The 23,988-nt window shown below is 38.1% G+C and overlaps 1 protein-coding gene across 2 annotated transcripts in view; it reads right to left on the minus strand.

Moving 5' to 3' along the window:
• Positions 1-23,988, minus strand: part of LOC150090455 (adenosylhomocysteinase-like 1) — a 619,708-nt gene that overhangs the window by 59,906 nt on the left and 535,814 nt on the right. For both annotated transcript variants that reach the window (XM_090369139.1, XM_090369138.1), the window contains exons 12-13: positions 22,258-22,328; positions 9,878-9,972 (exon numbers count right to left, since the gene is read on the minus strand). In XM_090369139.1, the coding sequence (XP_090225265.1) occupies positions 9,878-9,972; positions 22,258-22,328 (166 nt within the window). The remainder of the gene's footprint in view (positions 1-9,877; positions 9,973-22,257; positions 22,329-23,988) is intronic.

The raw sequence follows: 23,988 nt of genomic DNA on the forward strand, positions 1-23,988 counted from the left end.
TGCTCATTAGCATTAGCATTAGTAGAGGCATTTGATGCAAGAAAGCAAGCTTATGCAGCATCAGCCAAAAAAAAAAAAAACCCCACTTCCACTTCACCCCTCTGTTCGTTCAAAATACCTGTCCAGCTGAGCCTTAAACTTATTTAGGCTATCAACCTCCACCACAAGGGATGGAAGTCTGTTCCACCAACCAACCACCCGCTGGCTAAAGGCAAATTTCCGCACGTCTATCCTACATCTGTCTTTCCTCAATTTGAATTTATGCCCTCTCAGGTGATTTTTCTGAGCTAGAGGAAGAATCCCATCAGCATTGAGCATGCTTAAACCATTCAAGGCTTTATACACCTCTATCAGATCACCTCGCTGGTGCCTAGTCTCCAGACACTGTAATTTGCAAAACTTAAGCCTTTCTTCGTAAGAGCACCCCTTTGTTCCATTCACTAATCTTGTTGCCCTTCTCTGTACTCGTTCCAGCAGCTCTACATCCTTCTTGAAATGAGGCCTCCAGACCTGTATACAGTACTCTAGGTGTGGCCTGACCATTGCCTTATACAATGGAATAATCACCTCCTTATCCCTGCTGGAAAAATTCCTGTATATCATTGACAATACTCCATGAGCTACTCTTACAGCCCGTCTGCACTGTTCAGAGAACTTCATATCTGCCTGCACAACCACCCCCAAGTCCCTTTCATTCTCTACCACTGTCAGTGTAGTACCACAGAGTTGATACGTTGCTCTGGGGTTGCTGTCTCCCATGTGTAGTACTTTACATTTGTCAATGTTAAACTTCATTTGCCACCTCTCAGCCCATCTGCTCAACCCTTCCAGATCCTGTTGCAGCAGCATAGTGTCAGTAGTGTCCTTGACAACACTGCCAACCTTTGTATCGTCTGCAAACTTGGACATTAAGCCCGATATACCATCATCAATATCATTTATAAATACAGAAAACAATAATGGACCCAACACTGAGCCCTGAGGGACTCCACTAATAACATCAGTCCACGATGAGCAGTGTCCATTGATTACCACTCTCTGTCTTCTCCCCCTCAACCACCCCTTTATCCATAGCAGCAATTTGCCTCCAATGTCACACTGCTCCAATTTGTGTAGCAGTCTTCCATGTGCAACAGTATCAAAAGCCTTTCTAAGATCCAAGTATATAATATCAAAGTTATTCCCTGCATCCAGTTCTTTTGTGACTGCATCATAGTATCCAATCAAGTTGGTCAGGCAAGACCTCCCCTTAACAAAACCATGCTGTGTCTGAGCTATAACTGAAGTCTTGTCTAAATGATCCAACAGTGCTTCTTTAACCAGTGCCTCCATTAATTTTCCTGGAACAGAAGTTAAGCTCACAGGTCTATAATTACTTGTGTCAGCCTTTGATCCTCCTTTGTGAATTGGGGTCACATTTGCACATTTCCAGTCTATGGGTACCTCTCCTGAGTCCAAGGAAGCTCTCATAATTATGGCTAAGGGTTTGCTTACTTCCTTTGCTGCCTCCTTTAATATAACTGGATAGATCCCATCCACCCCAGGTGCCTTTCTTGTGTTTATCTTCAACAGTTTCTCCTCCACTTTACTCCCAGTTATTTCAAGATTCTGTAGCTTACTGCTAGAGTTCAATACACCTCTGGCATTCCCCTCGCTGAATAACTCCTCATGTGTGAATGTCGATGCAAAATATTCATTTAGCTTGTTAGCTACCTGAGCAGGATCATCAACACTTGACCCATCAATATCAAGTGGACCAATCTGATTCATTCCCTTCCTTCTAGAGTTTACATAAGTAAAGAACTCTTTGCTGTTTTTCTTTGCATCCCTTGCCAAGGATTTCTCGTAATCTGCCTTCGCCTGCCTAACCTCCTTTGTAACTTGGTTGCATATCAACTTGTATCTATCATAGGCTTCTGTGTCATGTGTTAATTTGTATGTATCCCATGCATTTTTCTTCTCTGCCATATGCCTCATTAGTTCATCTGACATCCATTTTGGCCTAAACCTTGAACAATATTTCTTAGTTGGTATGTAAAGCCTAGTAGCTTCCAAGATACGTTCTTTGAATGCTTCCCATTTTGAATTTGCTGTTGGTAACATCATCAGTTGGTCCCACTGTATAGAATTTAAATACTGTCTCAGTCCATCGTAGTCGCCTTTACGGAAGCAATAACCCTTCCCTTTACCCCTAATGGTAGTTACCTCTTTGAGTAAATCCCACTTCAGCACACTGTGATCACTGCCACCTAGTGGTTCATTTATCTGCAGATTCTTAATGCATGAAGAATCACTGCTGATAATCAAATCAAGAGTATTACTCCCTCTAGTTGCCTCCCGAACATGCTGATGTAGAAAACAATCATCCAATAAATCCACAAAAGCCCTGCTAGTGTGTGAGTAACCAGCCCCCAAATTCCAGTCAATATCTGGGAAATTAAAATATCCCATTATAAGACACTCTGATTTACTGGCCCACTCCATTTCCCTGTACAGTTCCTTATTATACTCATCAGAGTCATTAGGCCTATAGCACACTCGTACTCTCAATTTTGATCTCCCAATGTTTATGTCACACCAAACTGACTCCACACTGCACTGTCCAGCGATGTCAAATTGCAGTTCTGCATCCCTTATATCTGTGTGACACCAAGTCTCTGATATCCCAATAATATCTGCCTTTGATGTTTTGAGCAATACCTCAAATTCATCAAATTTATTTACTAAACTCCTAGCATTGGTGTACACGCAAGTATACCTGCACCTGTTTCTATTCTTAGCTACCCTAACACAACCCATGTGTTTATTTGTACCGCAATGGCTCCCAGCAGTCTCTGAAATACCATGCATCTTGTTTTTCAGGCTTCTGCTCATTCTAATAGAAGCAGTGCAAGAATCTCTTTCACCTCTGCCAGTGGCCACTGTCAATCTATTGGTCTTTGTCTCCCCCCAAGCTAGCAGTTTTCCTACCCACCTAACACTGCCTCGATAGCATCAGCAAATATTCTTGCACCCTTTCTATTTAAGTGTATCCCATCCCTGTAGAAGCAATCTCTCCTGTTAACAAGTACAGTCCAGGCTGAAAAAAATTCTACCCCTTGAGCCTTGCACAATCTTTCCAGGGCCGAATTGATCGACAAGGCTCTCATCATATACTCCCTCCTATCGTGTCTGGGCAGAATTGCAGACACTTTCAAATTCAACCCTAATTCTCGGCTTTTGTTCAACAGTGACCTGTACTTGTTAAGTAATTCTGCCGGTCTCCTACTCTTAATATTATTAGTGCCAACGTGTACAACTATATCACCTTTTGTGCCCTTAAAAGATGATATTCGCTCTACACAAATTGATATTCGCTCTACACAAATAGATAACAAATTGATATTCGCTCTACACAAATTGGAGCAGTGTGACATTGGAGGCAAATTGCTGCTATGGATAAAGGGGTGGTTGAGGGGGAGAAGACAGAGTGGCAATCAATGGACACTGCTCATCGTGGACTAATGTTATTAGTGGAGTCCCTCAGAGCTCAGTGTTGGGTCCATTATTGTTTTCTGTTATAAATGATATTGATGATGGTATAACAAGCTTAATGTCCAAGTTTGCAGATGATACAAACGTTGGCAGGGTTGTCAAGGACACTGCTGACACTATGCTGCTGCAACAGGATCTAGAAAGGTTGAGCAGATGGGCTGAGAGGTGGCAAATGAAGTTTAACATTGACAAATGTAAAGTACTACACATGGGAAACAGCAACCCCAGAGCAACGTATCAACTCTGTGGTACTACAATGACAGTGGTAGAGAATGAAAGGGACTTGGGGGTGGTTGTGCAGGCAGATATGAAGTACTCTGAGCAGTGAAGACGGGCTGCAAGAGTAGCTCATGGAGTATTGTCAATGATATACAGGAATTTTTCCAGCAGGGATAAGGAGGTGATTATTCCCTTGTATAAGGCAATGGTCAGGCCACACCTAGAGTACTGTATACAGGTCTGGAGGCCTCATTTCAAGAAGGATGTAGAGCTGCTGGAACGAGTACAGAGAAGGGCAACAAGATTAGTGAATGGAACAAAGGGGTGCTCTTACGAAAAAAGGCTTAAGTTTTGCAAATTACACTGTCTGGAGACTAGGCACCAGCGAGGTGATCTGATAGAGGTGTATAAAGCCTTGAATAGTTTGAGCATGCTGAATGCTGATGGGATTCTTCCTCTAGCTCAGAATAATCACCTGAGAGGGCATAAATTCAAATTGAGGAAAGACAGATGTAGGATAGACGTGCGGAAATTTGCCTTTAGCCAGCGAGTGGTTGGTTGGGGGAACAGACTTCCGTCCCTTGTCGTGGAGGTTGATAGCCTAAATAAGTTTAAGGCTCAGCTGGACAGGTATTTTGAACGAACAGAGGGGTGAAGTGGAAGTGGGTTTTTTTTTTTTTTTTTTTGGCTGATGCTGCGTAAGCTTGCTTTCTTGCATCAAATGCCTCTACTAATGCTAATGCTATTTCATACACCAAATCGCAAAATTCTATTAGTATCTCTCTTCTTATTTCAGTATTAACTCAGTTCTATCTGGGTTATTCAAGAATTCTCTCCTAGTGAGAGCTTCTAACAGCCGACCTTCTCATGTCTCTATGCAGCTTATGACCAGAAGCAACCTATCAGATGTGTATCGTCCGCAGCTGCTAACTGCCGGTTGCTGGCCAACAACAGAACAATAAATTACATTTGCACAAACATGGCCGACATGTGGCTCATGCTAAGTACACAAGACCCAGTAGCAAATAGGGGAACTCCGGAGACTGCAACAAAGTAATTGTGCAGGCAGATATGAAGTTTTCTGAGCAGTGCAGACGGGCTGCAAGAGTAGCTCATGGTGTCTTGTCAATGATATACTATTTGTTATTTTGGTTTTTTTAGGAACATTAGCAACTAAGGCCATATTGCTCCGGGGATAGCAGGGATAAGGAGGTGATTATTCAATTGTATAAGGCAATGGTCAGGCCACACCTTGAGTACTCTATACAGGTCTGGAGGCCTCATTTCAACAAGGATGTAGAGCTGCTGGAACAAGTACAGAGAAGGGCAACAAGATTAGTGAATGGAACAAAGGATTGTTTGTACGAAGAAAGGCTTAAGTTTTGCAAATTACAGTGTCTGGAGACTAGGCACCGGCAATGTGATTTGATAGAGGTGTATAAAGCCTGGAATGGTTTGAGCATGCTCAATGCTGATGGAATTCTTACCCTTACTCAAAATAATCATCTGAGAGGGCATAAATTCAAATTGAGGAAAGACAGATGTAGGATAGATGTGCGGGAAATTTGCCTATAGCCAATTTGGAAGTTGATAGCCTAAATAAATTTAAGGCTCAGCTGGACAGGTATTTCGAATGAAAGGAGGGGTGAAGTGGAAGTTATATTTTTTTTTTCTTTCGCTGATGCTGCATAAGCTTGCTTTCTTGCATCATATGCCTGAACTAATGCTAAGTACACAATGGCAATGTATACACTGTACTTCCCATATTCAAATTCTGCATCCCTTATGTGTGAGGGACACCACATCTCTGATATCCCTATAATGTATACATTTGATGACTAATTAGAACTTCAAAATTCGTCAAATTTATTTACTATGCTCCTACATTAGTGTACATGAAAGTATACATGCACCTGTTTTTCACTCTTAGTTATTGTAACTCAGCCAAGGAGGACCCCACAAGCAGGTCATGAAATCCTCAACAACTCTTTCCAGGCTGCTGGATGTTCCAGGAGAAGCAGCACAAGAATCACTTAAACCTCTGTCTGCAGCTGTTGCTAATCCACTAGTCTGCATATGCTGCATAAGCATCAGAAAGGGTGATGCTTATGCAGACTACTCCACATTAACAGGTTTCCTGCAACCTAACATTTCCTCAACTACATCTGTAAATATTCTTGCATCCCTTCTATTTAAGGGCATCCCATCTCTGTAAAAACAATCCCTCCTGTCCAGCCAACACCAAGAAATATTCTACCCCACGAGTCTTGCACCGTCTCTCCAAGGTTAAAACTGACAATGGTCTCATCATCCTTTATATCTGGGCAGAAGACTTTCAAATTTAATTCTAGGTAGCCATGTTTTTTCAACATTGCTCTGCACTTGTTAAGTAAGTCCACAGATCTACTCTTAATGTCATTTAACATTAGCATTAGAAGAAGCATATGATGCAAGAAAGAAAGCTTATGCAGCATCAGCCAAAAAAAAAAACTACTCCCATTTCACCCCTCCGTTCGTTTGAAATACCTGTCCAGCTGAGCCTTAAATTTATTTAGGCTATCAACTTCCACAACAAGGGATGGAAATCTGTTCCATGAACCAACTACCCACTGGCTAAAGGCAAATTTCCAAACATCTATCCTACATCTGTCATTCCTCAATTTGAATTTATGCCCTCTCATGTGAATATTCTGAGCAAGAGGAAGAATCCCATTGGCATTGAGCATGCTCAAACCATTCAAGGCTTTATGAACCTCTATCAGATCGCCTCGTTGGTGCTTAGTCTCCAGACACTGTAATTTCCAAAATTTAAGCCTTTCTTCATAAGAGCAACCCTTTGTTCCATTCACTAATCTTGTTGCCCTTCTCTGTACTCATTCCAGCAGCTTTAAATACTTCTTAAAATGAGGCCTCCAGACCTGTATACAGTACTCAAAGTATGGCCTGACCATCGCCTTATACAAGGGAATAATCGCCTCCATATCCCTACTAGAAAAATTCCTCTATATCATTGACAAGACACCATGAGCTACTCTTGCAGCCCTTCTGCACTGCTCAGAGAACTTCATATCTGCCTGCACAATTACCCCCCCCCCAGGTCCTTTTCATTCTCTACCACTGTCAGTGTAGTACCACAGAGTTGATACATTCCTCTGGGATTACTATTTCCCATATGTAGTACTTTACATTTGTCAATGTTAAACTTCATCTGCCACCTCTCAGCCCATCTGTTCAACCTTTCCAGATCCTGTTGCAGCAGCATATTGTCAGTAGTGTCCTTAACAACCTTGCCAACCTTTGTATCGTCTGCAAACTTGGACAGTAAGCTTGATATACCATCATCAATATCATTTATAAATATAAAAAACAATAATGGACCCGACACTGAACCCTGAGGGACTCCAGTAATAACATTAGTCCACAAAGAGCAGTGTCCATTGATTACCACTCTCTCTGTCTTCTTCCACTCAACCATCCCTTTATCCATAGCAGCAATTTGCCTCCAATGCCACACTGCTCCAATTTGTGCAGCCGTCTTCCATGTGCAACGGTATGAAAAGCCTTTCTAAGATCCAAATATATAATATCAAAGTTATTCCCTGCATCCAGTTCTTTTGTGACTGCATCATAGTATCCAATCAAATTGGTCAGGCAAGACTTTCCCTTAGCAAAACCATGCTGTGTCCGAGCTATAACTGAAATCTTGTCTAAATGATCCTGCAATGCTCCTTTAACCAGTGCCTATATTAATTTTCCTGGAACAGAAGTTAAGCTCACAGGTCTATAATTACTTGTGTCAGCCTTTGATCCTCCTTTGTGAATTGGGGTCACATTTGCACATCTCCAGTCTATGGGTACCTCCCCCTGAGTCCAAAGAAGCTCTCATAATTATGGCTAAAGGTTTGCTTACTTCCTTTGCTGCCTCCTTTAATATAACTAGATAGATCCCATCCACCCTGGGTGCCTTTTTTATATTTATTCTCAACAATTTCTCCTCCACTTTCCTCTCAGTTATTACAAAATCATCTAGCTCACTGCCATAGTTTACTTCACCTCTGGCATTCTCCTTCATGAATAATTCCTCATGTGTTGAATGTAGATGCAAAATACTCATTTAGTTTGTTAGCCACGTAAGCAGGATTATCAACAGTTGAACCATCAATATCCAGTGGACTGATCTGATTCATCCCTTTCCTTCTAGAGTTTATATAGGTAAAGAACTCTTTTCTGTTTTTCTTTCCATCCTTTGGCAAGGATTTCTCATAAACTGCCTTCGCCTGCCTAATCTCCTTTGTGCTTTGGTTTCAGACCAGCTTCTTTCTATCATAGGCTTCCATGCCACACATTCATTTATATGTATCCCATGAATTTTTCTTCTCTGCCATATGTCTCATTAGTTCATCTACCATAAATTTAGGACTAAACCTTGAACCTAAACCTTCTTAGTTGGTTCCAAGATTTAGCTTCCAAGATAAATTCTTTGAATGCTTCCCATTTTGAATTTGCTGTTAGTAACATTATCAGTTGGTACTACTGTATAGAATTTAAATGCTCTCTCAGACCAACTACGATGGTCTGAGAGAGCATTTAAATTCTATTCTTCAAAAACCCTTCCCTTTAACCCTGATGGAAGTTACCTCTTTGAGTAAATCTGGTTCCTTTATCTGCAGATTCTTAATGCATGAAGAATCACTACTGATAATCAGATCAAGAGTATTACTCCCTCTAGTTGCCTCCCGAACATGCTGATGTAGAAAACAATCATCCAATAAATCCACAAAAGGCTTGCTAGTGTAGAATGACCAACCCACAAATTCCAGTCAATATCTGGGAAATTAAAATCCCACATTATAAGACTCTCTGATTTACTGGCCCAATCTATTTTCCTGTACAGTTTCTTATTATACTCATCGGAGTCATTAGGCCTATAGTACACTCCTACTCTCAATTTTGATCTTCCAATGCTTATGTCACACCAAACTGACTCGACACTGCACTGTCCAGTGATGTCGACTGGCTTCACTTACTGGATTTTATGTGTTTCTTAACTAATAGCATAACACCACCTCCCTTCCTATCCTGTCTATCCTTTCTGTACATATTGTACTCCCCAAATTCCAGTTCTGTATTCCTTATATCTGTGTGACACCACGTCTTTGATATCCCAACAATATTCGCCTTTGATGCTTTGAGCAATACCTCAAATTCATCAAATTTATTTACCAAACTCCTAGCATTGGTGTACACGCAAGTATACATACATCTGTTCCTATTCTTAGCTACCCTAACACAACCCATGTGTTTACTTGTACAGCAATGATTTCCAGCAGTCTCTGAAATACCCTGCATCTTGTTTTCCAGGCTGCTGCTCATTCCAATAGAAGCAGTGCAAGAATCACTTTCACCTCTGCCAGTGGCTACTATTAATCTATAAGTCCTTGTATCCCCACAAGCTAGCAGTTTTCCGATCCACCTAACACTGCCTCGATAGCATTTGCAAATATTCTTGCACCCTTTCTATTTAAGTGTATCCCATCCCTGTAGAAGCAGTCTCTCCTGTTAACAAGTACAGACCAGGCTGAAAAAAATTCTACCCCTTGAGCCTTGCGCAATCTTTCCAGGGCCGAATTGATTGACAAGGCTCTCGTCATATACTCCCTCCTATCGTGTCTGGGCAGAATTGCAGACACTTTCCAATTCAACCCTAATTCCTGGCTTTTTTTAATGCCATTGATTTTTTTTTTATTTTTAACTAATGGCTTTTTTTTAATGTCATTAATGCCAACATGTACAATATTACCTTTCATTACCTTAAAAGATATCTACTGTACAACATCATCAATTTTGTCCCAGGGAGGCACACTCTGGTTTTATTCCACCTATCCTTTTTGCAGAATATATTTTGTCAATATTAATAGTAATTCTATCACTGTGTGCTGCCCATCCTGTAACATATATACCATGTAGCTTGTGCTACATATTATATCATTATGTAGTGATATATGATATAAACTATGCCTACATGGCTTTAAGAATAAATAAATATATAAATAGGAAGTTTTAAATTAAAGAAAAAACTGGATTAAACTAAAAATGAAATAAACATCTGCTCAGTAAATATTACCACATCAATTTCAGTGTTTGAATGTCCCATATTGCAAACAATGCATCCATTCTTCATTTTGTCCATGTGTTCTCTAGAAACTACGTTCTTATTTCCTGGAGAAAAAAGTATATATAAAATTTAAAAAAAGTGTGATTAAATAAAAAAAAAATCTTAAAAAATTCATTCCCACTTTTATATGGAAAGCTATATGACAAATAAATGTCCAGGACTATGTACACATTTTTAATAAAGCAATATGTTGTGCAATAAAATACACTAGCTTAGTTTAAGTAGTTTGTCCTAATCATCATAAACTTTATTGATAAGTTTAGTTTCGCGACAGGAGGACATACATACTGCATTTTAATTATTAATGAATTAAAAAATTTTAATTCTATATTGTTTTTTAGTAGTAAAATTTATTCAAAATTGATTTCTTTATATTCTTTCAATTAAATGTGCTTAGAATAAACTTCCTAAAAAAGTATTTTATTTGTGATAAAAATATAAATATAATATAATGAAATAACCCAAATCATCCATTACATCTGAATGTAATTCATCCATCACATCTGCATGTAATTTATCCATTACATCTGCATGTAACTCATCCTTCCAAAGTCTATGGACCATTTTAGAGAAGGTTCTTCTTCCGCATCAGTTGTATAAAAGGGTTCATATACCAACAAGATGCCACCTCCATTCATTTCTGAGTATAAACTTTCCAAAGTGGTGGAGGAAAGTGGTCAGAATTACATGCCAGCGTAACCCATAAACCTCACACGCTGAATTTTTTCCTGTGGGACTATGTTGAAGGCCAGGTCTACCAGTCAGAATTACTGGAAAATTGACACAAATTGAAGAACAGAATCAGAGCAGGTGCAGAAAGAAACTAATTTTCATTAAGATATATTCCATATGATTGGTGGTAGTCACATTCACATCTTATATTCAGTGATTTGAGTTATGGGGAATTGAAGTACTTTACCCAACAAAATAAATTGTCTTTTATTTCTTATTAGAAATGATTACAGATGCTGATCAAACATTTTGTGGTACCACTTCTTCATCAAAGACTAAGATGCTGTCCCAACAATTATGCCAATACCAACTCTCACAATCAGAACAAAGGGACCATTGATGGTATTATAGAACTAGTAACCCATTCACTAAGACCCCTGTTCCCTCACCCAAACCTAAAGAGTTGCATTCTGTGAAGATTAATTTTTTTCAGAAAATGGAGATTAATGGTTTACCAATATAGAATCAAGGTGACATAGATTATATTCAATATGCTTTTTGAGTGAATACACAAACTGGCTTACTTGCAGAATTCTTCCAATACTAATATTAATACATTGTTTTAATGGAAAACTACTTTATAAAACAAGTAATATAAAAAAAAAATTTTTAAAGTCAATTCCTACTTAGGTCAACAAAGAAAAATTTTATTTTAGTTACTTTTTATTAAATAATTACAATTAATATAAATATGTATATACGTATGACAGAATCGCAATATTAAGTGGCAAAATAGAAAGCGAATTTCCTTGCAATTTTCCATTTTCCTTTCTATATATGGTGTTGGACTATTATTTTTATTCACATGTTTCATTTTCCATTTTGTTCCCTCCTTGACTCAGACTAGAACCCAGAATGAAAAAAGAATCTGAAAAAGAAATTTTTTTCCAGGGATCTACATGCTTCGCCACTGACGGTATTTATTCCTAAATTTATATTCTGCTAAATATCTTATATAAGAGAAATTTTTTATTCCCATATAAAACTAAAATTAATTAATTAAATTTAATTAATGAATTAATACTTGAAAAAACTGTATTAACATCAAGTGTCATCCACTACAAGTTTAAAAAAATGTATTTGAACTTGAGTGGATGAATAACAAAAATTTATCAAAAAATTATTGATTTTCGCAAGAATTGAACTCACATTCTTCACCTTCACGTGAAAAATACTGAAATCCTTGCATTTTACCGATTGAGCTACTGCCTGTTGATTTCAATTTTATTCCTAAATTTATATCCTGCTAAATATCTTATATAAGAGAAATTTTTTTCTCCCATATAAAACTAAAATTAATTAATTAATATTTGAAAAAACTGTATTAACATCAAGTGTCATCCACTACAAGTTTAAAAAAATGTATTTGAACTTGAGTGGATGAATAAAAGGTATTTTATTAACGACTGAAAATTTGAACAAGATATATAAATATACATCTATATAGGGAGAGTGTGAACTAATAGTAGGAATTGAATAAATCTCTGGAAAAACCAAAGAAAGAGGTTTAAAATAAAATAAAAAAAAGATATGATTTTTTAACTCTCTTACTGTGCATGGCCATTAATATAGGGAAAAGAACAACAGAGAGCAGCCTCAAGATATTCATGCAAACATCAGCATTCCTTAGTAGAGGCATACGATGCAAGAAAGGAGGTTTATGCAGTATCAGCCAAAAAAAAAAACCTCCCATTTCACCCCTCCATTCATTCCAAATGCCTGTCCAGCTCAGCCTTCAATTTATTTAGGCTATCAACTTCTGCAACAAAAGATGGAACTCTGTTCCACCAATCAACTACCCGCTGGCTAAAGGCAAATTTCCACACATCTATTCTACAACTGGCTTTCCTCAACTTGAATCTGTGGCCCCTCAGGTTCCCAATCTGAGCAAGAGGAAGAATCCCATCAGCATTCAGCTTGCTCAACCCATTCAAGGCCTTATACAATTCACTTAGATCGCCCTGCAGGTGCCTACTCTCTAGGCATTGCAATTTGCAGTACTTAAGCCTTTCTTGGTAAGAGCACCCCTTTGTTCCCCTCACCAATCTTGTTGCCCTTCTTTATACTCGTTCTAGCAACTCTACATCCTTCCTAAAATGAGGCCTCCAGACCTATACACACAGTACTCTAGGTGTGGCTTGACCACTGCCTTGTATAACGAGATAATCACCTCCCTGTCTGTGCTTGCAAAATTCCTATATATCATTGGCAAGAGTCCATGACCTGCCCTGGCAGCCCATCTGCACTGCTCAGCAAACTTCATATTTGACTGCACAATTACCCCCAGATCTTTTAAACTTTCCACTTCCCTGAGTGCAGGAAAGTTTCTCTTTGGTAAGTTTCTCTTTGGTTATTGCTACCCATATGCAGTACTTTACTTTTGCGAATGTTAAACTTCAGTTGCCACTTCTCAGCCAATTTGCCCAACTTATCTAGATCCATACAGTCTTTACTGTCATTAACAATCCTGCCAACCTTGGACATTAAACCTGATATACCTTAAACAATATCATTGATAAATATACAAAACAACAATGGGCTCAACACCGAACCCTGGGGAACTCCACTAATAACTTTTGTCCACGAAGAGCAGTGTCCATTGATTACCACTCTCTGTCGTCTCCCACTCAACCATCCCTTTATCCATTGTAGCAGCTTACCCTTCATGCCATCCTCTCCAATTTGTACAGCAGTCTTCCAAGTGCAACAGTATCAAAGGCTTTCCTGAAATCCAAGTATATGATATCAAAATTCTTTTTTGGCATTCAGTTCCTTTATGACAACAACATAGTATCCAATCAAATTGGTCAGACAAGGCCTCCCTTTAAAAACCCATGCTGTGTCTTAACTATTACTGCAGCCTTGTCTAGCTGATCCTGCAATGCTTCTTTAACCATTGATTCCATTATTTTCCCTGGAACACAAGTTAGACTAAGAGGTCTGTAATTACTTGTGTCACCTTTTGAACCTCCTTTGTGAATTGGTGATACATTTGCACACCTCCAGTCCATGTGGCCCTCCCCTGAGTCCAAGGAAACTCTCATAATTATGGCTAAGGGTTTGCTTACTTCCTTTGCTGCCTCCTTTAATATAACTGGATAGATCTTGTCCACCCCAGGTTCCTTCCTTAAGTTTAACTTCAACAATTTCTCCTCCACTTTGCTCTCAGTTATTACAAAATCACTTAGTTGCTGTTAGAGTTTGATAAACTTCTGGCACTCCCCTCATTGAATAACTCCTAATGTGTGAATGTAGATGCAAAATACTCATTCAGTTTATCAGCTACCTGAGCATGATCATCAATAGTCACCCCATCTATGCTAAGTGGTCCAATCTGATTCATCCCTTTCCTTTTAGAGTTTACATAAGTAAAGAACTCTTTGCTGTTTTTCTTTGCATCCTTTGCCAAAGATTTCTCGTAATCTGCCTTCGCCGGTCTAACCTCCTTTCTGACTTCTTTACAGACTAGTTTATATCTGTCATAGGCTTATGCATCACCTGATACATTTTTTTTCTGTCATGAGTCTGATTAATTCATCTGACATCCATTTGGCCCTAAACCTTAAACAGTATTTCTTAGTTGGAATGAAAAGCCTAGTAGCCACCAAAATTAAGTCCCTGAAGGCTTCCCAATTAGAATTCAACATTGGCAACATCATCAGTTGATCCCATGTACAGAATTTAAAAACTGTCTGAAATCAGAATGTCTTATATTTGTAATGGGGGATTTTAACTTCCCAGATATTGACTGGAACTTGTGGGTTGGTCACTCACACACGACTTTTGTGGATTTATTGGATGATTGTTTTCTGCAGCAGCATGTTCGAGAGGCAACCAGAGAAAGTAATACTCTTGATCTGGTTATCAGCAGTGATCATTCATGTATTAAGAATTTGCAGATAAAGTAACCACTAGGTGGCAGTGATCACAGTGTACTGATGTGGGATTTACTTAAAGATTTAATTACCATCAGGGGTAAAGGAAAGGGTTTTTGCTTCTGTAGAGGTGAGTACAGTGCTCTCCGACAGTTTTTAAATTCTGTACAGTGGAATCAACTGATGATGTTACCAACAGTAAATTCTAAGTGGGAAGCATTCAAGGAATTAATCGTGTAAGCTACTAAAAGTTTCATACCTATTAAGAAATATTGTTCAAGGTTTAGGTCTAAATTGTTATCTAATGAACTAATGAGACTCTTAATAGAGAAGAAAAATGCATGGGATGCATATAAATTATCAAGCGACTCAGAAGCCTATGGCAGATATAATATAGTCTGTAATCAGGTGACAAAGGAGGTTAGGCAGGCGAAGGCAGATTACGAGAAATCCTAGGCAAAAGATGCTAAGAAAAACAGCACGGATTTCTTTACTTATATAAACTCTAAAAGGAATGGGATGAATCTGATTGGTCCACTTGACATAGATGGTTCGACTGTTGATGATTCTGCTCAGATAGCAAACAAACTGAATGAGTATTTTGCATCTACATTCACATATGAGGAATTATTAAGGTTTGAAAATGGCAGAAGGTTATCAAATTGTAGCAGGATACTTAATGATTTTGGAATAACTGAAAGCAAAGTGGAGTAGAAATTGTTGAAGTTAAACATAAGAAAAGCACCTGGAGTGAATGGGATCTATCCAGTTATATTAAAGGAGGTGGCAAAGCAACTAAGCAAACATTTAGCCATAATTATGAGAGCATCCTTGGACTCAGGGGAGGTTTCCACAGACTGGAGATGTGGAAATGTATCCCCAATTCACAAAGGGGAATCGAAGGGTGACATGAGTACAGACCAGTTAGTTTAACTTCTGTTCCGGGTAAAATAATGGAGTCATTGGTTAAAGATGCATTGCAGGATCATCTAGACAAGACTGCAGCAATAATTCAGACCCAGCATGGGTTTGTTAAGGGAAAGTCTTGTCTGACAAATTTGATAGGATATTATGATGTGGTTGCAAAGAAACTGGATGCAAAAAATAATATTGATATCATATATTTGGATTACAGGAAAGCTTTTGACACTGTTGTGCATGGAAGACTACTGTACAAATTGGAGCAGAATAGTATTAAGGGTAAGTTGCTACAATGGATAAAAGGATGGTTAAGTGGAAGAAGACACGGGTGGTAATCAATGGGTGCTGCTCTTCGTGGACTAATGTTATTAGTGGAGTCCCACAGAGTTCGGTGTTAGGTCCACTGTTGTTTTGTATATTTATCAATGATATTGATGAAGGTATATCAGGCTTAATGTCAAAGTTTGCAGATGATACAAAGGTTGGCAGGGTTGTTAATGACAGTAATGGCAGTGTGCTACTGCAACAGGATCTAGATAATTTGGGCAGATGGGCTAAAAGTGGCAACTGAAGTTTAACCTTGACAAATGCAAAGTACTGCATATGGGTAGAAGTAACCCCAGAGAAACGTACCAACTGTGTGGTACTACACTTAAGGTGGTAGAAAATGAAAAAGACCTAGGAGTAATTGTGCAGTCAGATATGAAGTTTTCTGAGCAATGCAGACAGGCTGCTAGGGCAGGTCATGGGGTTTTGTCAATGATATATAGGAATTTTGCTAGCAGGGAAAAGGAGGTGATTATCCCTCTGTATAAGGCAATGGTCAGGCCACGCCTTGAGTACTGCGTACAGGTCTGGAGGCCTCATTTTATGAAGGATGTAGATTTACTTGAGTGTGTACAGAGAAGGGCAACAAGATTGGTGAGGGGAATGAAGGGATCCACTTACCAAGAGAGGCTTAAGTTCTGCAAATTGCAGTGGCTGGAGACTAGGCACCTGCGCGGTGATCTGATTGAGGTCTATAAGGCCTTGAATGGGTTGAGCACGCTGAATTCTAATGGGATCCTTCCACTTGTTCAGATTACAAACCTAAGGGGGCATAAATTCAAATTAAGAAAAGACAGATGTAGAATTGATGTGCAGAAATTTGCCTTTAGCCAGTGGGTGGTTAATTGCTGAAACAAACTTCAATGGTGTGATTTTTTTTTTTTTTTTTTTGGCTGATGCTGCATAAGCTCATACACTTGCTTTCTTGCATCACATGCCACTATTACTACTACTACCGCTTTAGTCACCTCTGCAAAAGCAAAAGCCCTTCCCTTTAGCCTTGATGGTAGTTACATCTTGAATTAATTCCCACATCAGTACATTGTGATCACTGTCACCCAGTGCTTCCTTTAACTGCAAATTCTTAATGCATGAATAATCATTGCTGATAATCAGATCAGGAATATTACTCCCTCTGGTTGCCTCTCGAACATGTTGCTGTAGAAAGCAGTCATCCAATAAATCCACAAAAGTCTTGCTGGTGTGCAGGTGACCTATCCACAAGTTCCAGTCAATATCTGGAAAGTTAAAATTCCCCATTATAAAACATTCTAATTTACTGCCCGACTATTTCTCTGCACAGTTGCTCATTATACTCATCAGATTCATTAGGCCTATAACACACACCTACTCCAATTTTCCTTTCCCAGTGCTTATGTCACACCAAACAGACTCAACAGTGCATTGTCCACCAACATCAATTAGATGCACTACTTTTAATTTTATGTGTTTCTTAACTAACAGCATGGCCTCTCCTCCCTTGCTGTCCTGTCTGTACACATTGTACTCAGCACATTCCAATTCTGCACTGCTTATATCTGTGTGACACCATGTCTCTGATATCCCAACAATGTCTGCCTTTGATGTCTTGACTAGCATTTCAAACTCATCAAATTTATTAACTATACTCGTAGCATCAGTGTACATGCAAGTATACATGCACCTGTTCCTTCTCTTAGTTCCCCCAACACAGCCCATGTATTTACTTGTTCCACAATGACTCCGAACAGTCCTGCTGTTCGTTCAAATTGAAGCAATGCAAGAATCACTTTTGCCTCTGCCTGAGGCCACTGTTAGCCTTTTAGTCTGTGTATTTCCCCAAGCTAGCAGTTTTCCGACTCACCTAACACTGCCTCAATAGCATCAGTAAATATTCTTGCACCCTTTCTAAGTGTACCCCATCCCTATATAAGCAGTCTCTCCTGTCAACAAGCACAGACCAGGCTGAAAAATATTCTACCTCTTGAGCCTTGCACAATCTCTCCAGAGCCGAACTGGTCAACAAGGCTGGCTCTCATCATATACTCCCTCCTATCGTAACAAGTGGTAAAAGGAAAATACATCTGAACTGGTTGCTGCAACTACCATAATGTAGTTTATGTAAGTTCTGTTGCCATCAGGAGATTACAAAGAATTAGCCAAAGCTGCAGAGTGTGATGGTTTCCCACTTCTCAGAAAATTTTGTTCAGCCAGTGAATGCTTGCTAATAAATAATTAAAACAAAGTGGGTAATGTACACATTTTGTTATATTTGAAAAGTACATAATTAATTAAATGTCCAATTAATTCCAAAAGAGTAATTGTTTTCTCTTCACTGCATGCCTCAAAATGTAACTTACTCAACTTATTTTTAAAGTAGTTACTTGTTTCTACCTGGATTTTAGTAAAACTTTGAATAGCACATATTGGGGAATTTTTTATAGATTAATAAAATAAATACTGTAATTATAATTCATTAATTACATAAATTAATGTATTAGTATGGCTAAATGATGGAAAGAAGTGGACTTTTTCTTAATTGGAAAAAAAAAAACATCTGCAGTTACTCACAATTTCCTCAACAGCAAAAAAATCTGAACTGTTTAAATTGCAGCATCCAATAAAAGACAACAAACTTGAAATTTCAAAAATGATTGGAAGAAAGAAGACTATTAACAAGATAAAGAAAAATTCTTTGTTTGTTATTCAATTATTGTATGGTAACTTGGAAAATAACAGTGATGAAAGGCATTTTATGCCTAATAATTCTGATATTTTGGTTCAAATGGCTTTGATATCAAATAACCTACAAATTGCTTACTGAGGAAAGAATAAAGTAAATGAGGCCAAATCTAACACTACAGCAGTTTATCATCACCAAATCTCTTAGCAAATTTAGGCACATTTGCATCCTTCAAAAGTTGTTCATTTACTAGAGAAGAAAAATAGGCCATTTCCTGATGAAGAACTACGAGGAGCAGTACAAAAGTAATGCCTCCTACTTTTTCCCTCAGAAAATTTAATTCTTATAACTATGCTTTTTACATCAATTAATCCTCAATCATTAATAAATGCACTGTTATTTTTCCACAAAGCTGCCATTCATTTTCTATGCACTTCCACCATCTGAGTCAGACGCTGTATTCCAATCCTGTAAAAGTCCTTACTTTTGCTCCGGGGGGCTTTATAAGCACTGCACTTGAACTGGTCATCATCTGCAAAATGGGTTCCACAGAGTGCATTCTTCAGTGGGCCAAAGAGGTGATGACTGGAAGGTTCAAGATCCAGGCTATGAGGAGTGAGGAAGAACAGTGCACCCCAGTTTTTCAATGGCCTCCATCGTGTGCAGACTGGTGTAGGATTGTGCATTGTAATGGAAAAGAAGAAGAGTCTTGTTAAGCTTTTTGTCCGGTCAAACTTTACGGATGAAGGCTTTCAACTTTTACAACGTTTCCACATATCAATCCAAGTTGATTGTGGTGCCATGCTCCAAGAAATCCACAAGCAAGTGTCTGTTGTCGCTGATGTTACTGGCCAGTCGCTTCAGGGCTTGTCAATGATGTAATTTTCTTCACTCTTAAAGTGTCTTACCCAACGTCTAACTGGAATCACATCTACAATATTTCACCATAAACATTTCTGAGAGATGCGTATGGATTTCGATAGGTGTCACTTCTGCCTTGGTAAGAAATTCAATCACCATTCTTTGCTTGATATGTATATCTGTAACATCCACCATTTTGAAATATTTTTGTGCTGCACTCATGAGACCGATCACAGCACCACTCAGTATGGTGAAACCAGAGGCCTCTAGTGACCACAAAGTGACACGCGAAATGATCTATGGTACCACATTTGAAAGTGAAAAATTAGGAGACATTACTTTCGTATTGGTCCTCATTAAAAGAAGCATTTCTAGTTATTTCTGCTTCTTTAAATGGGTCCTGATATAAATCAGAAATTTTATCTACAATAAAAAATTTACAATTGTCTAATAACACTGTTGTGCATAGTATTGATACGTAAAGCCAATTCAAAAGTTATTTGAAAAGGATGTCTTTGGTTTTCTCTGCAATTTGATGAGTATGTCAACAACTGATATTGCCCAATCAGCAGTAATATTAAAATGAAAGAATGAACAAAAGGTAAGATATTTATGACACATTTAAAGGGTTTGCTGATGAAGTAAAATTTCCTGTTCAAAATTTATCTTCCACTGCCACTAATTAGGCACCAGCTGTGATAGAAGGAAACACTGGAAAGACAATTTCTTCCAAAGTACAGCATGCCCCCATTATAATGCAGTTCGCTCTATGCTAATTCGCTATAATGCTGTTCTTATATTATAACCCATATCTCACTCTAACACTGTCACAACTCACTATAATGCTCTTTTACCAGAGTAAAGATTAAATTTTTGGCATGTGTAACGAAAACGTTTCATCTGATGTAGTTGATAGCTTGAAAATGAATAGCAAAACAGCATTAAAAAGTTTCCCACACCCACTTGCGAAATTTTCTTCCAGGCTAATTTAATTGCAGTATGGTGGCTTGTTACATAGTTCCAAGATCAACATTTTTAAAAATGATCAAGTATATTGCTTGTAATATTTGCATTATATGCATTTATCCAAAGTCTAGTCATCACTCAGTACAGGGTTAGGTAACGGACAGTTTACTTGAATATTTAATTCCAGTCCCCCATAATGATAGTGTATGTTCATCTAGAAGACTCAATTTCGGTGTACATTTCTTCAACCTCTTCACCATCATAGCCCAATGTTGGTGCTAAATTATTATAACCTTCAGCCTGTACCTCTTAGAAATCCTGAATAGTAGTCTTGACACCCTTGGTGATGTACTTTTGAATTTCAAAATGTTGTTTTTTATATCTTTATGGACCAGAAAGCCAACTCCACCTTCACTCCTTTCCCTGTTTCCATTGGTGTACAGCAGATTTCCATTTGATAAACTTATAAATGATTCATTTCTTCTTCTTGTTTCATCCAAACTGATGATATTCCAATTCATCTTTTCTAATTCCTTTTCTAGCTCTAATATCCTGTCTTCTTAGAAGAGTGATCTTACATTGTAACAGGCCAAGTTCAGTTTCCATGCATGGCAGCCTGGTCGTACCCAGAGATTCTTAGCACTCTCTGCTTCCACTCTGATCCTCTCGCTGCCGTAAGAGGGAGTTAGTTATTTGGTTTTTTTTAGGAGCATTAGCAACTAAGACCATATTGCCCTGGGAAATGCGGTGGTCATTCCCTGACCTTTCCGCATCCTCCTTATTTGGTAGTGATGGGTTCGAACCCCGGTCTAATCAAGAAGCATGTGCTACGCACTGCTGCTCCTTCCCACCTGGCTACGAAGGCACCTAAGAGGGAGAGTGACAGCCGCTGGGGATTGAGGGCCATTTGTTTTGTCTTACTGTCATGTGCTGGAGGGTTTGGTCTTTTCCTCTTCACGCTGACCAGGTGTCTTGAAGAGAACCACTCTACACATTCATTGCCACCTAAGTGACACAACAGGGCTTACCATCGAGAAGGTGTGCATGAGTACATTTTAGGGAGGCAGGCCAACCGGACTTCTCCTAAATCTTCTGAAACAGAAAGATATTGGATCCATCAGTGTTTAGACTGAGTGTCTGATAACACACAGAATGCTTGTTCCCCTCTAAGCCCCCTTATTTTAGTTAATAATTGTTAATTAATGAAAGTTACTTGCATTGGTAGTTGAGGCTGAAAACTTGGAGAAATTCCAAGAGCTAGCTGAATTGGCACCTATATGAGGAATGAAACAATAAGGTTTTTGTTCCCCCCCCCCATTCCCAATGTTTTTATTTAATTGAAGTCCCCTTTCTTGGAATGAAAATAACGTTCGGAAAAAATCCTAAAATGTCACAAGGATAAACTTTAGTGTGTATTAGTATTTGTAGATTTACGAATTAAAAGTATTTGCTTCTTCTCTAACAGTTTTTAATTTATACACATTTTTTTAAAGTAACTGCTACCACGATTTTATTTCACTTGGCATGTATAAACAAGTAGTATGATCAGTACCAGCTTCTGAGAAGACATTTCAACTGTTCTAATATTCTAGCGGCATGAACACATCAGGGAATATCTACACCATCCAGGTAGATAACTGATTCCAATGGAAACAATTCATCCGAAACCTCACTACTTGATTCTAGATAAATCTCCGGCCCCCCCAGAAAAATTCCAGACCTCGTGTACTCTATTTTTCATTTGTTTCCATCACCAGTAAGCTGCCCACCAAAGTGTTCCTATTATTTTTACAGCACCCAATGTATGTAACAATATGAGTTAATTTATTAGAATATTTGAATAAAGAAATAAGTCCTACCATTCTGATATCATCTACAGCAAACCTTCATATATTGAGCATTTATAGTGTAGTTTTAACCAACTATGACTCTACAGTAATTTGATCGCCTTGAAATAAATTCCTCTCTCAACTAAATTAACTTGCCTGTTGCTGTAATCAGAATATCAATAGTTCTAATCACTTCACTGATCTTCACAACTCTGAAGCCATCCATACTGTAAGAAAATAATTACATAACTATAAAAAAAAATTATTTATTACAAATTTTTACAAATAATTTTTTATTTACTACATTTTTTTTACTTATTACAAGTATAGTGAAACCTCTCTATAGCAGATACCACCGAGGCAGAAGAAAGTGTCTGCTATAGGGAGGTGTGCACTTTGCTGAGGTCAGTGTACATGTAATCAGTTTCAATAATTCAAAAAAAATGAAATTTGCTGTAACACAGACTTTTATTTACTTAACACAGACTTTTATTTATGCTTACCATTACACATTTGTGTTTCAATTAACTTTTAAAAAACATTAATTTTTAATAAATTTTTATCATTAATTTTTAATAAATAAACCTTTGTATTTATTATAAAATATAATTAAATTTTAGCAAAAAAAATTAATATAAATTGATTTGTTTAGAGTACTTCACTTGGACAATTTCGTTTTCACTGTGGATAATTAGATCATTCACTATTCATTGTTTTTGCACACACAGAATTCTGTTAATGTGTTTAGGTAATATAATGCATCAGCATATGTTTTAATTTGGGGTCACACTGCTATTCATCTTTTTCAGATTCATCTACCTCTTCCTCCATAAGTTCACTGTCTAGAAATTTACTTACAATATCCTTCACTTCAGTGCTTATGCCTTTCACCACTACATTAGAGTCTACAGAAACCTCTCGGTGAAGAATTTCCTAGTGTCTGTAGCAAGCCATTAAATATGGATGCATCAGTATCTGCAAAGTCACCATCACACTGACTAACACTCAAATCAATGCTAACACTAATCCAGATTATAGCTTGTGAAGTATCTATACTTTTGCAGAGTTTTGGACAACTTTTTTCTTCATAAAGTATCAAAACCGTTTATCAGTATTTCACCTTAAAGTTTGCAATTATTCTTTGATCTAGTGGTTGAGAAGTGGTTGTAATATTGAGAGGTAAAAAGACCATTTCAACATTATTCAGTTTAATGTGGGGGTGGGATGTGGCATCATCAAGAAAGAAAATAACTTTTCTATTCTGGCAAATCATTCTTTTATCCAAATGGATCAGCCATTTTGTCATTATCTCCAAGGTCATCCAAGCCTTATTGTTTGATTTCCAATGTACATTTTTTGCTTAAATCCAAACCTTTAAAACACCATAGTTTCATAGATATGCCTATAACAAGAGGTATTTCACAAGTGCCCACTATGCTTGTAAACAAAAGTACAGTTTACATGCTCCTTTGCCACTTTACCTCCAGCATGTTTCCCCTCCAAGGCACATTGTTTTAGCAATTAGCAGAGGCATATAATGCAAGAAAGCAAGCTTATGCAGCATCAGCCAAAAAAAAAAAAAAAAAAAAACCACTTCTACTTCACCCCTCTGTTCGTTCGAAATACCTGTCCAGCTGAGCCCTAAATTTATTTAGATCAACTTCCACAACAAGGGATGGAAGTCTGTTCCACCAACCAACTACTCGCTGGATAGAGGCAAATTTCGGTATACCTATCTTTCCTCAATTTGAATTTATGCCCTCTCGGTTTGAATTTATACTGAGCAAGAGAAAGAATCACATCAGCATTGAGCATGCTCAAACCATTCAAGGCTTTATACACCTCTATCAGATCACCTCACCAGTGCCTAGTCACCAGACACTGTAA

Source organism: Mastigoproctus giganteus, chromosome 2 (assembly GCF_048544385.1).
Source record: "Mastigoproctus giganteus isolate SK-2022 chromosome 2, ASM4854438v1, whole genome shotgun sequence".
Taxonomy (NCBI): Eukaryota; Metazoa; Arthropoda; class Arachnida; order Uropygi; family Thelyphonidae; genus Mastigoproctus; species Mastigoproctus giganteus.